Here is a 12,743-nt window from a genome sequence, read left to right on the forward strand (position 1 = left end):
ACTGGGACAACCCTGCATACCTGGAACCCCTCTGTGATACGGGGCTCCTGACCACGGCTCAATGCTGCCAGAGAACCCCCAAGTAGGGCAGGTACCTTCACTTCAAAGAATGCTGATCCAAACGTAGGCCACTTGAAGATAATCTTTAGGAAGGCAAGCTTGGCTTCTTCTCGTGTTTTGCCTGCATGCTTATTGTAGTATGCCACGATGGACTGCAACAGAGAACATAACAGAGCTGGAGGGTTTGCACGACCTAGCACCAGTGATATTTACAGGGAAGGACCATCAGCCCTATAAAGAAGGTCCGTTCCAGTCTCTGCTCCAATGAACACTTCACAAAAGCGCTGGCTGGTCACTGGAGCAGGGCCTGGAACCAAGGCAGGGCCTTCTTTCTTGGATGAGCTGTGCTGGTGACTCCATTAAGGGGATTATAAGTTTTGATCCTCCAATTTAAGCAGCAGAGGAGACTGAGAGACCTTCAACCCACGGAAGCTGATAGCTCACTGGTTAGGCACATGGCTGGGTTCAAGTTCCAGGAAACAGAAAGGTCTTACAAGACTATCTCTAGGCAGTGAGACAGCTATGTTGTTTTACGGCTCTACATCTGTCTGTACCTGTGCCACAGCTCTCCCCTTGTAAAGCAGGGAGAATTACTCCTCTACTCGGCTACTCTACAGCTGGAGACCAGCCCGGAGGAGAAGGACCTGGGCGTGCTGATTGACCAGAAGCTCCGCATGAGCCAGCAATGGGCGATTGCAGCACAGGGGGCCAACCATATCCTGGGCTGCATCAAAAGAACTGTGGCCAGCAGGTCAAAGGAGGAGATTCTGCCCCTCTACTCCACTCTCGTGAGACCCCACCTAGAGTACTGCATCCAGCTCTGGAGGCCTCAACATAAGAAGGACATGGCCCTGCTGGAGCGTGTCCAGAGGAGAGCCACGAGGATGATCCGAGGGCTGGAGCACCTCTCCTATGAGGAGAGGCTGAGAGCGCTGGGGCAGTTCAGCCTGGAGACGAAAAGGCTCTGGGGAGATCTTATTGCGGCCTTCCAGTACCTAAAGGGGCTACAGGAGCTGGGGAAGGACTTTTTACTAGGGCATATAGTGACAAGACGAGGGAGAATGGATATAAACTGGAAGAGGGCAGGCTTAGATTAAACATTAGTAAGAAGTTTTTTACTTTAAGGTTGGTAAGGCACTGGAACAGGTTACCCAGAGTGCCTGTTGAGGCCCATCCCTGGAGGTGTTCAAGGCCAGGCTGGACGGGGTCTTGGGCAACCTGGTCTAGCGGGAGGGGCCCCTGCCCATGGCAGGGGGGTTGGAACTCGATGATCTTCAAGGTCCTTTCCAACCTAAACCATTCTATGATTCTATGATTCTGTACTCAGTAGTCTGCCTTAAACAACAGATCTTTACATGAGACTGTCTCCCAGCATGTGTCCTTATGGTGCTGCAACCACCACTACAGCCACAGCCACATGCAGCACAAAGAAAACCCACTTCAAGGCATGGGTGTATGAACACACATGTACAATTCCTCCTCTTGGTGATGTTGGGGAGGCTGCAGCTCTGCTAAGGCTCAAGAGGATCCACAGGTTACTCATTCTGGCAGCCCCACTTGAGTGTTGAACATCAGACAAGTCACCCAATAGACTGGGCTTCCCCCAGCCAGGCCTAGCATATGACCCAAGCTGCTGTTTTTACCCTTTTCCAGTCATCTGGAGAGAGTTGCCGGACAAGGTCCTGAGGCACCAGCTCCTTCAGGAGCTTGGGAATGCTGGGGAAATAGGACTTGTCATCTTCAAACTTCACCCGATAGATGAGAGCCGCCAGCTGCAGGACTTCTTCCCGTGTGCACTTGTGGTAGCCGCGCAGGTACTTTGGTAACTCCTGCATGGAGGAAGGAAGGATTCAGAGATAGAGGGGATGAACATGGATTTCTCCTCAGATGTCAAATGGGGTTTGTGGAGGTCTCCAGCCCCTGGTGAAGAGGCTGTGCCCTGGATAACACTTGTAGCCGTTGTGTTGAGTGTGGTGGAGAGGCAGCTGCTCAGCTGAGACCACACTAGATGTTTAAAGATCCTCTCTGGTCTAGAACAGTCTCTTGTTATGTGGAACAGGGAGGTCCCTGTGTTAGCCATCAAGCTATCTATCTTGTTCACCCTCCCTCATCCTAGGATATCTACCCTTAGTAATGGCCACTCGGAATTGAATGGATTTTGTGTTGTTTTTTTTCTCTCCAGTTTTAAAAGTCTATTCTCTCATTACCGTAAGTGTCAGAAAATGTGTCAGGTGACTAACTGAAGCATTAAGGGATACAGCCATATCGGGATAACCACTTTATCCAGGCAAGAACACAGGGATTGTATGTGTGCATGACAGAGCACTTTGGGACATGAAGGGGTCTCTTCCATCCCAAAAGAAACATGAGCAGAAGAACTGTAACTTCTTCCCTGACTGCTGGGACCATCACAGCTCACCACCATGAATGGAGGTGGCTGAAAGCCCTCAGGATGCTTCCCAATTCATCCTCCCTCCTGAGGCTGCCAGCGGGACATGCTCTTTTTTGTTTCTCATTGCCCACCCAAGAGCAGCTGGCCCAAATCCCAGCTGAGCTGGTTACCCTAAAGTGCATGAAGGCTCCTCTTTGCCATGCAGCTCAACAATGCTCTTTGTAGAGCTCTATTTAAGGCAAGAGTTCTTCCTATTCAATACAAGACTTTGTTCATCTGTAGAAGGAAAAAGTCTTTGCAGCCCATTCCTAATTCCTCCCAAGTCTCCGCTGCTATTGCAGGCTCCCGGGGTACCTGGTAATAGTGGAAAATTGAGTCTGCCATCGAGTCCTTTCCAGGCGTCGTGTTGGTCCACAGCTTTTTCATGAAGAACACTTGGTAGGTGAGGGAAGGCACTATACCTGTGCAAAAGAAGCAAGGAGCAGATACGTAAGAGCAATGCTGTGACTACCAGCTGGCAACCCGGCGGTGCCCATGTGCCATCACAACCTGCAGGGACAAGGGCGCTTGGAAGGCCAAATGGGCTTTGATCTAGCAGAGAAAACCACAACTTTCCCTTGTGAAGCTTTAATAAAGTGGAAAGAGCGTCTGTATTCATTTGCAGCGCCGTACTTCAATGAAAATGCTCATATCTCATGCAGGACAGAGGAATTGCACCCTGGAGGCATCTGTGTCTTGCAGCCACTGATACATTCATGCAGGCAGCCAAGTGAGATGAATCCCATCACTGAAACCTTCCCTTTGGCTGACCCTTGAGAGCTGCCCACCACCAGGTGCTCCTCATAGGGCCCAAGCGTAGCCCTGGTGCAGAGGTCCTGTTGCTCCTGGACAGATCATCTCCCAGGTGATGTCCCCAGGGCTGGTGCAGACAGCACACCCACAGTAGTGTGGCCCAACAGACATGGCAGACTGTGTGGTCAATCTTGCTTGAAAGGGCTAAAGGACTCTAGGAGGGCTCTGAGTGACCCACAATGGAGAGAAGTCACTGTTACCATCTTTTGCCGGTCTTGCTTTCTTTATCCAGTCCGTCAGGTGTCTCACAAAGTCAAAGAAGAAATCTCCCTCGGGCACACTGATGACCTGGGGGACATAGCACATGGTTACAAAGGCTAAGCAAGTGGCAAGAGGCCACAGGCAGGGTTTGCCATTGCCCCATCTCCAGTAGTTGTTGCTCACTGCTTTGTCCCAGTTAGTTACAGTCATGAGTTACAAACTGCTGACTTGAGAAAGCCACCGCCAGCACCTTGCTGCAGGCTTTGGCTCCACTTTCACCCATTACTTCTTATTACAGCTTCCTGCTTCATTGGAGCAATTAATTTCCCCTTCATGATGACTATCTCCATAGATTCCTCCCAGTTGCCTGAGGCAGCTCTAAGCTGCACACTTTTCTTACTTAGTCCTTTCTTATAAAACCAACCCAGCAACAGCTTGGAAGACCTTTGCCTGTGTGTGTTTTAAGCCCTTTGGGATGACTGCTGTAAGTTGGGGCTATGGGACCGCAAATCTCACCTGTAGCAGGTTGGATCTGACTTAGAGATACCACACTGCTTGCAGAGAAATGCATCTCACCTGTGAGGATGCAGATAGCTCTGGCTCCACCAAGGTGTACCCACTGGCTGGTGGGTAAGCCTCTGGGTGGGTCACTCACCTTGTCGGAGATTTTGACGAAGAGGCTGAAACCCTCAGAGGACTTTAGGAGCAGCCTGTTGGAGATGTTCTGGCAGAAATCCTTAGCTTTCGTGCTGGACTCCACCTCAAATGCCTACAAAGAAAGGAAGATCCTTACCATTGCTACCTCAAGGTTAATTTCCACTTTATGCTCTCCTTGAGGAACTCTAGGCTCAGATATATGAAGGGATTTAGGTGCCCACCACCAATGAATCCGCTTTGTGGATTGTGGCTCTGGGCACGGGAAGGCATGTTTGCAGAAGCTCAGCCATGCCATTGCTGTACCATTGTGCTCTGTGATGCTCTTTCTATAGCCTGTGCTGCCTTATCCAGGGCTCCCCAGGTAACACAAGAAATTTTTCTGATCTAACATCTAGGTCTTAGAGCTATTTGTCTAGCAGGGTTGGGGAGAGAGAGAGAGAGAGATACCTCCAGGCTTGATTTGTCCCAGCTGTATCTCCACTGATGATGATGAGGTCAGATGCCTGGCTTAGACCAAATGCCTAACTTCTGGATAGCTGAAGAGAGGGGAGATGACGCCTGCTTTACGTGTGGATGGGATATCTAAAGGACTGTCCCACCTGCATATAGGTCCCAGCCCCTGTTTTGCCTTTTCAGCTGTGCTCAGCACTTATATCGTCTAAGTTTTGCTCTGCACACTTAAAGAGGTTCAGTTGATAGCAGTTTAAGGAATTTAAGCTTCTGACCACCACATGCATGACTATGTTAGCCTGAACCAGCAAACCACTGGGACCCATATTCCATATCCCGTGAAAGACCGGCCTGGAGCTCAGTGCTGCTGGTGTCCAGCAGCCCCTTGGTGCAGATGCACGTTGTACTGGGGTGATGCTCCTCTGCTGGTCCACCTGTGTGACTGCCATGGCCAAAAAGATCACAGCAAACCCATTCAAGTGCAGAAGTCCCCACTGGGTCTCACACAGATGCGCGTGTATAAAGCAGTGTCATGCTTATTGGTGGTCATGCAGAAAAAAATACTCAAAGTGATGAGAAATCCCAGCACTTCTCTCAACTCTCCATTACAGATAAACAAGGGCACACACAGCTGCTGGAGAGGAATCATCCTGTTCCTTCCATGGGTGTGCGCTGCTTTACACATAAACCCACTTAGAAGTACAGGAATTTAGTTGTGCCTAAGGGCATGAGGTGTGAGAAAGATGTGAGCCTCACGGGAAGACTAGACAGTAGCATGAGACAGCAGTATCTGCAAGGACATGCATATCTGCTCAGGCATCAATATAACTAGCTTCCTTATTAGCGTGTAAGATGCCTAATGAGAGGTTCCTGAGCGCAGGTATGATTTCTGTGTCAACTCAGGTCAGAAGGTATAATTTCAGTTACCTACTTGCCAGTCCCTCCGTAGTCTGCCCAGTCCCCAGGGAGCCCCATCACGGTACACCACTGGGTATAGTTGGATGGACAGTATCTGTCAGTCTCGGCTGCAAATAGCTGATACCCAAGGCTTGTGAACCAGTGAGTGAATGGAGATGAACCCCCCCAGTTTCCTTCTTTCTGGGCTCATACTATAAAGCCTCCGGTGAACACCAGCACAGCACCCACCTCTTGAAAAACATGAACTGCAGTAAATCAAACCCCTGAGCTGGTCAGGGTAGATAAGGATGGGTTTTCCTTACACTGCTCTGATCGAGAGTGTTCTGGAAAGGCTGAGTTTTTCTGAATCAGAATCAATATTAGCCTCTTCTGAGATTTTAATAAGAAAATTCACAGCCATCCTGACAGAAGAGAAGAATTTCCTTCTCCCCCATTTACCTCATCAGTGTCATCAGGGAAGTAAACCTTGTGGAAAATTTGGGTGGTTTTGTGTTGAATGGCTTCCACTTCTACCAGATGGGGCGGGTACTTCCTGGATCCATTCCTGCAAAACAGGGGGTGGCAAGTGCCGCAGCATCAAAGCAAGAATCCTCTGTTGAAATCTTCCCTTTTAATTTATATTCTTTTTTGAGTAACTTTGGCTAATTTCTTAATATTAAGTCGAGTCTGTCCTCCCCACCCCCCAAAAAGAAGAAAGAAGACTTGGAATGGGGAATACATATTTGCTTAGGTTTTAGGTGACTTAAATGGAGCTGGCATAACAAAGTCGACTTAATTAATCTCTATTTTTCCCCAGACAGTTTACCAGTGACATCTTCTATCTTATGTCCCTTTTGTTCAGCTTGGTTGAACACAGAGAGAAGCTGTGAGTTTCACTGTCCCCCCAGCCACCGAAATATCTCCTACTTGTGTTTTCTAATGGTTATTTGGATGCTGTGGCACAGTCAGGACTAGGTGGTCTTTTGGTGCCGTACCTCAGGGCTTTCTGGAGTCTCTGGATGCAGTCTGCTGCCAAGGGGTGATGTTTCCGGGACTGCAGGAACCTCTGGACGTGGGGCAGGAGGATGTTACTTGGAGGAAAAAGGCCTGTACACAACCACAACAGCTCCCAGCCTTTCTCTTCACTGTACCTACATGAGAAGAGACCCAGAAGGTAAAAAGTCACTCATGGCATTGACACTCCAGATCTGCTTTACCCAACACAGGTTAGTGCATTTGGACCAAGCAGAATGAATGACTCGTACTTGATGTGGTTGTCTGTGAGCTGCTTGAGGGTCTGGCAGTAGATTTCATCCTTCAGGGGTTCAGCTTTCAAGGCACCTTCAAATATTTGGTCTGTCAGCTCATTGACTGAGCGGGTCCTTTTGGATGGGTAGTCACCCATATACTTCAGCACTGGTGGGAGGCAGGAGTCAAGGATCAGCAAACTGGGATGTCTGGGGAAGTCCTTCTGTTGATGATGTGATTAAAGACATCCTACACATCACTACAGAAGTGGCTTCAACTTGGTGGAGGTGGAACAGTGTATTGTAAAGGCTTTAAATTACTTTAGGAGATGTCCAGCAAGCTCTCTCTCTTCATCATGCATATCTCAGGTTGAAAGAATCGTTTTGGGGTCACGGTATGTAGACCCAAGAAAGCTGTGAGTGATCATGTGTTACCTGATCACACATATGGGTACCACTGCAAAAGATCAGATTTTTAGCTGGTGGAGCTGCGGTAACATAAACCAAGTAAAGACCTTCATCATGCCACATTGCAACTATTCTGTGTCAGAACAGGTCACTGTTTCCTGAATTAACATGTATCACAGAGCAAAAGAAAAAAGATAAAATTGCAAATGTCCTTTTATTTTTTTGCCAGTTCTTGTAATTCCTCCTTCTGTTGTTATTTGCTAGTAAGAGGAAACCAGTAGTAGCAGCAATAGTGTAATATATTAATCAGTAACAGGCTTGTACCAACAGAACTGTTCAAACCATGGAGTTGGGATCCTAGAGCAAAGCACCACCAAAACAAAAGGCTTCTTCAACAGATTGGATTTATATCTGCAATCAGCTCATCTCCCCCATGATGTGTACATTCTGCCAAGTGAGGGATATTCAGGCATCAAACCCTGTCCCCAAGGCCATGGGACTGGTTTCCATTCACACTGATTAGAGCTACAGCCTTCCACAGCAGATGCATTTTGGAGACACACAGCTGAAGCAAACCAGAACAGAGCTGGTGAGTTAACCACTAAGCAGTGTGGACTAGCAGGACTCAATGGCCCTCATTTGTTAAGAAGTAGACGCTCCTCAGATCTCAAGGATGCTTGAGTACAGATTTCAGGATCAGACCCATCTCCAAGCCTGTGACATGGTCCCAAAGCCCTTAAGAGGGACCACAATCCTTTCCATGGGCTTTGCTGTGGGCCCTAAAGAGTCTGCTCAGCCCTTTGCCTCTGTCAGACCTGTTGCCCAAGGGCTCCCCCAGGCAGTGGAAGGATATCAATGAAGGCCATGCAGGCTTCTTGGGACAGCTCCTCGCTGCCCAGGATCTTCTTCAGCAACGGCTGTTTGATGGGTTCACGGGTGTAACACCACAGCTTGTCCTTCCCACGGCTCTTGGTGATCATGACCCGGCTCAAGGTGTGCTTGGGAGGTGGCCTGATGGGAAAGGCAAAGCAAGAGGAAAGGTGGAGAGGTTACAGGGATAAAAGGGACAGCTTGTGGCCAGTGGCAACCTGGGAAGGTTGCTGACAGCACCTGGCTAACGAACCCTTACACCAAGTGGGGCTTCACAGTTTAGCAAGTATCCAGCTCCAATTCTGCCCAAAGACAACCAGTTGTACTTTCCTAGGGCTCAGAAAAGTCCCTTAAGGTCCCTACCCAAGTACTGACACCAAAGCAACCTTCCCTACCCCAAAAAAGCTTCTAACCACCAGAGGAAGTGTGATGGCAATGGGGGGCAGCAACACTGAAAGAATATTGCCTAGCAGAACAAGCCTACTAGGGTGGAGACATCCCAGAGGATCTGGTCTGCCTGTTTGGATTGCCAGCCCATCTGAACAGGAGTGGGAGTTTTGGGATCAGTCTGGTCAGCTGCATCCAGTAGTGGTGTACATTTTGAATTTTCAGAGCTGAGATGAAAATGCCCGCACCTAATTCAACTGCTGGCTGTACGGTCTGAGGCTGTGTATGGGATGGCAGGGAAGGAATATCAGACCACTAAGCACAGCCTCTCACATAGTACTGCATTTCACACTGTTACACCTGTGCTGAGCCAATCTGATGAAATCTTTCACAAAAACCTTGCCTGTGGAAAACCTACAGCTCAAATGCCATGACCTAAATTGGAGGTTGCAGTTGTACAAAGTCACACAAGGGGATATTCAGAGTCTTTTCCAGTACCCCAAAAATCCCTGGTTCCCCAGCTAACTGGAGATGGATTCCAATTCCTATAATTTTTGTGGATGGTTTTAAAAAATCACCTAAAGTAATCATAGGAAAATTCCTCCAAGGTGTATGGCTTTACTCTCTCTTCACTGTCTGAAATTGCCAGCTGAGAGGTTCTGATAACATCTTGCCGTTGATCAGGGGTCATCGTGACTAGTGCCTGCGGGATGAAAACGTCTCTGTTACCCAGTATATTTGATAAAATATTTATCTCATATATTCAGAGAGAGGAAGCAGACACAAAACAAACAGAAGAACAGTGAGTGAATAAGAATAACCCATTAATTACAATCAATAATCAGCAAGAACTGCACAATTGTCATTTCTCTGTGCTATTCTCAGCCACTAATGCAAGGAATAGCAAATGTTTCCATAGTATGGATAATTTCCTAATGAAGATAATGTGCTGTGGATCATACAGCTCCATACATGAATGTAGTGGTTCCCTCCAACCCCAAATACACCTTCAAGCAATCTTCCCACCTAGAAGGATGTAGCAGTATTCATGGATGTTCCAAGTCACAAGCTTGTGGTGTTCGAAGTGACAAGACCAGAAGAAAGGCTGAGATCACTTCTGCCTTGGACAACTTGTTACCTCTCTCAAACACTTGTGTTTCCACCTTATCATCAGGGAGACTTTGGCAAGATCTAAACTATTCAGGAAGGCTTTGCCGTCCTCCAGCTTTGTATCAAGTCATGCAATTCCGTAAGACAGCTTACCACGATCTCCAGCGGAGGCATGGTGACTGTAGGCAAGACGTAGACAGAATCCGTTGGGAAATCTCCTCTCTGCTTAGTCCGTTCATTGAACCCATTAGCCCAACCTGAGTTCATCACATGTTCTCCTGTGTCCTGGTCCAGAACTATGAGGTCTCCTTTGAGGAAGCTGAGGAACCCGGATTCTTCTCCCACTGCAAGAAAAACAACCATCAGTTTGATTTTGGTCTGGTTTTTTTTTTTTTTTTTTTTTTTCCAAATTCCTTCAGAGCAACTAATCTATCTATATGTTTACCACTGGGATGGGCCATTTACGTACCAGGGTTTGGGTTGTCTTGGAGAGTGACCACATACTTGGATCTTTTCCTTAGTCCTTCGAGGAAGGTCACCACCAGGTCCCGGATATCCTCTGCGTTGTTGGAGGTGAAAGTGTATTCATCACCTTTAATGGTGGCCAAAGTGAAACTCTGCCCTTGCAGCTTTCCCCCTCTGGGATATATTTTTATAGGAGACATAAACAGGAAAGATAATGGCATCAAGAGGCAAAGCCTGGAAGCTCACTCTTTTAAGGTGAGGTCACCAGCTAAGTCTGTTCCTCCTTACCTGCTGCTTGATACAGCTGTGATCTCTGGGAAAGAGAGCTCTAAGAGAACCTGCTCCTGTTCATCCACAAAGTACACCCCTGTCCAGTTGACAGCTACAATCACGTCATTTTTAGGCAGACTTGGCCCTGGGTTGAAGACAAGACACGCGATCAGTTCATGAAGGGTCTTAGGGTATAGGAGACTTGCATTTCAAAGGAGGATGCAAAGATCAAAAAACTCGGTGTTATTTTTATTAAGAGAAATAGTGGCAGACTCATAGCTTGAGCCATTGCTAATCAAGATGCACCAAAAAATAATGTATCCAAAAAAGATCAGCTAGCTCGTCCATTAAGTCGTCTTCTCTGTGGAGTTCCTATCCCTCCTTCCTTTTGCTCCGGGGATGTGCTCTGCTGACTCACCTGAGAATTTGAAGGCTTCATAAAACCGAGAAAACAGCAAAGGCCACTTGAAACGTGCAAAATCCACCACCTCTTCCTTGACTTTTTTTGGGTCTGCCCTCTTCTGAGTATAAATTCCCTACAGACAAAGCAAATTGCAACCAACATGGAGCACAAATCCAGTTACAGCCAGGAAGAGAGCAAACAAAACCAATTCAAGTCAGCTGAAGATCTGGGAATTAATATTAATTTAGGCCCCAATGAGGCTAAGGGCCAAAGTCCTACAGGAACAAATGATAGGTTGGACAAAGCCCTGAAAAATTTTGGTTCCTCTCTTCAGGGAATAATTCAACTCTGAGATGGCTGGGCATGCATATAGAGTTACCAGTCTGGGTGGGTTTCATCTCAGCTAACTTTGGGTTTCCCTAAGGTCTACCTTTCAGCTTGACAGTCCTTTAGATGGAAACAGACACTTGATAGACTGTAAGCACAGGCGTCTGGTTTTATTTAAGTCAGATACCTCAGACTTCTGTATGTAGCTGACAGGCTGATGGAGGACCTGCAAGATCCAACTGAATTGCATCCCTGGGTCTCCACTGGCAGTAATGGGAGGTGAGACTCCAAACACACATGGAGATGCTTATATTTTAGGGGTCTTAATTAGAAACTGGCTCCTGCTATTAAATGAATGCCAATTCTCATGCCCTCATGACCAACCCTCATGACTGGTCATGAGTTATGAGTAATGAGAACGCATAGAGTGCGTTGCTGTGTGAGGGTGTCACAGATGTTCGTATGGAAGTCGGGGAGGTTTCATACAACACCTGGCACAATAAGGTCCTGACATTGCCTGGAGACATGAACCACCTCTGTAACACAAACAATAACGTCACAATTCTGTGTAACAGGAATGAGACCCCAGAGACGGCATTTTGCTTCTTATAGTGAATGTCCGTAGGTTGTCTTCTTCTGTCAGATCTTGAACCAAAACCAGTGGTAAAGCTGGATATGGCTGGTACAAAACCTGCCTGTTCTCTTTAGTTTAGCTTCAGGCCAGGCTAAGTGCTGAGCTATAATGTCTGATGTATGTTTAAAAGGCACACGAAACTACTGAAGCATGCCTTGGCCCTTGCCAGGTGATCTATTGTCCTCACCTTTTTATGTGCAGCTATAATGAGCTGAGCCCATTTTTCCACTGTTTTCGAAGCTGTGATCTCTCTGTCCGGGATGTAGGATGGAATTAAATTTAGCAGCCTTTCCAGTACCATTTCTGACCCGTAGTCCACGTAGTACTGCTGGGAAGCCAGTTCTGCCAGATCTTCTTCCTGTGGGAGCCAAACAAGCCAAGTTAATGCTGTCACCAGGCCATCACCTCAACATCCACCCTCCATCACTCAAGGAGCTCTTTATGGAGGCTGGATGTACTGCTGCTTCAGAATGGTGTGGGGATGCTTCCTTTCAGCAGAACTTCACCAGTGTTTTTTGCCCATCCAAAGTTCAGGAGATTGACCACTAAAAGCTATGATTAAACCTAAATATCAAAAGAATGCCTGCATCAAAAGAACTGTGACCAGCAAGTCGGTTCTGCCCCTCTACTCTGCTCTCGTGAGACCCCACTGCAATCCTGCGTCCAGCTCTGGGGCCCCCAACAATAAGAAGGACATGGACCTGTTTGAGCAAGTCCAGAGGAGGCCACAAAAATTATCACAGGGCTGGAGCACGTCTCCTATGAAGACAGGCTGAGAGAGTTGGGGTTGTTCAGTCTGGAGAACAGAAGGCTCCAGGGAGACCTTATAGTTCCTTCCAGCACCTAAAGGGTGCCTACAGGAAAGATGGGGAGGGCCTCTTTATCAGGGGGTGGAGTGATAGGAGGAGGGGTAACAGTTTTAAACTGAAAAAGGGGAGATTTAGATTAAATATTAGGAAGAAATTCTTTACTCTGAGGGTGGTGAGGCATTGGCACAGGTTGCCCAGAGAAGCTGTGGCTGCCCCATCCCTGGAGGTGTTCAAGGCCAGGTTGGACAGGGCTTTGGGCAACCTGGTCTGGTGGGAGGTGTCCCTGCTCATGGCAGGGGGGTTG

At 47.7% G+C, this 12,743-nt stretch overlaps 1 protein-coding gene across 1 annotated transcript in view; it reads right to left on the reverse strand.

Moving 5' to 3' along the window:
- Window positions 1-12,743, reverse strand: part of MYO7A (myosin VIIA) — a 71,231-nt gene that overhangs the window by 2,190 nt on the left and 56,298 nt on the right. The window contains exons 31-45 of the mRNA XM_009881226.1: window positions 11,818-11,988; window positions 10,685-10,802; window positions 10,285-10,411; window positions 10,001-10,170; window positions 9,685-9,875; window positions 9,000-9,124; window positions 8,018-8,175; window positions 6,775-6,928; window positions 6,505-6,660; window positions 5,969-6,074; window positions 4,161-4,274; window positions 3,505-3,592; window positions 2,807-2,913; window positions 1,704-1,889; window positions 96-212 (exon numbers count right to left, since the gene is read on the reverse strand). Of these exons, the coding sequence (XP_009879528.1) occupies window positions 96-212; window positions 1,704-1,889; window positions 2,807-2,913; window positions 3,505-3,592; window positions 4,161-4,274; window positions 5,969-6,074; window positions 6,505-6,660; window positions 6,775-6,928; window positions 8,018-8,175; window positions 9,000-9,124; window positions 9,685-9,875; window positions 10,001-10,170; window positions 10,285-10,411; window positions 10,685-10,802; window positions 11,818-11,988 (2,088 nt within the window). The remainder of the gene's footprint in view (window positions 1-95; window positions 213-1,703; window positions 1,890-2,806; window positions 2,914-3,504; window positions 3,593-4,160; window positions 4,275-5,968; window positions 6,075-6,504; window positions 6,661-6,774; window positions 6,929-8,017; window positions 8,176-8,999; window positions 9,125-9,684; window positions 9,876-10,000; window positions 10,171-10,284; window positions 10,412-10,684; window positions 10,803-11,817; window positions 11,989-12,743) is intronic.

This window comes from Charadrius vociferus, unplaced genomic scaffold (assembly GCF_000708025.1).
Source record: "Charadrius vociferus isolate BGI_N301 unplaced genomic scaffold, ASM70802v2 scaffold1, whole genome shotgun sequence".
Taxonomy (NCBI): Eukaryota; Metazoa; Chordata; class Aves; order Charadriiformes; family Charadriidae; genus Charadrius; species Charadrius vociferus.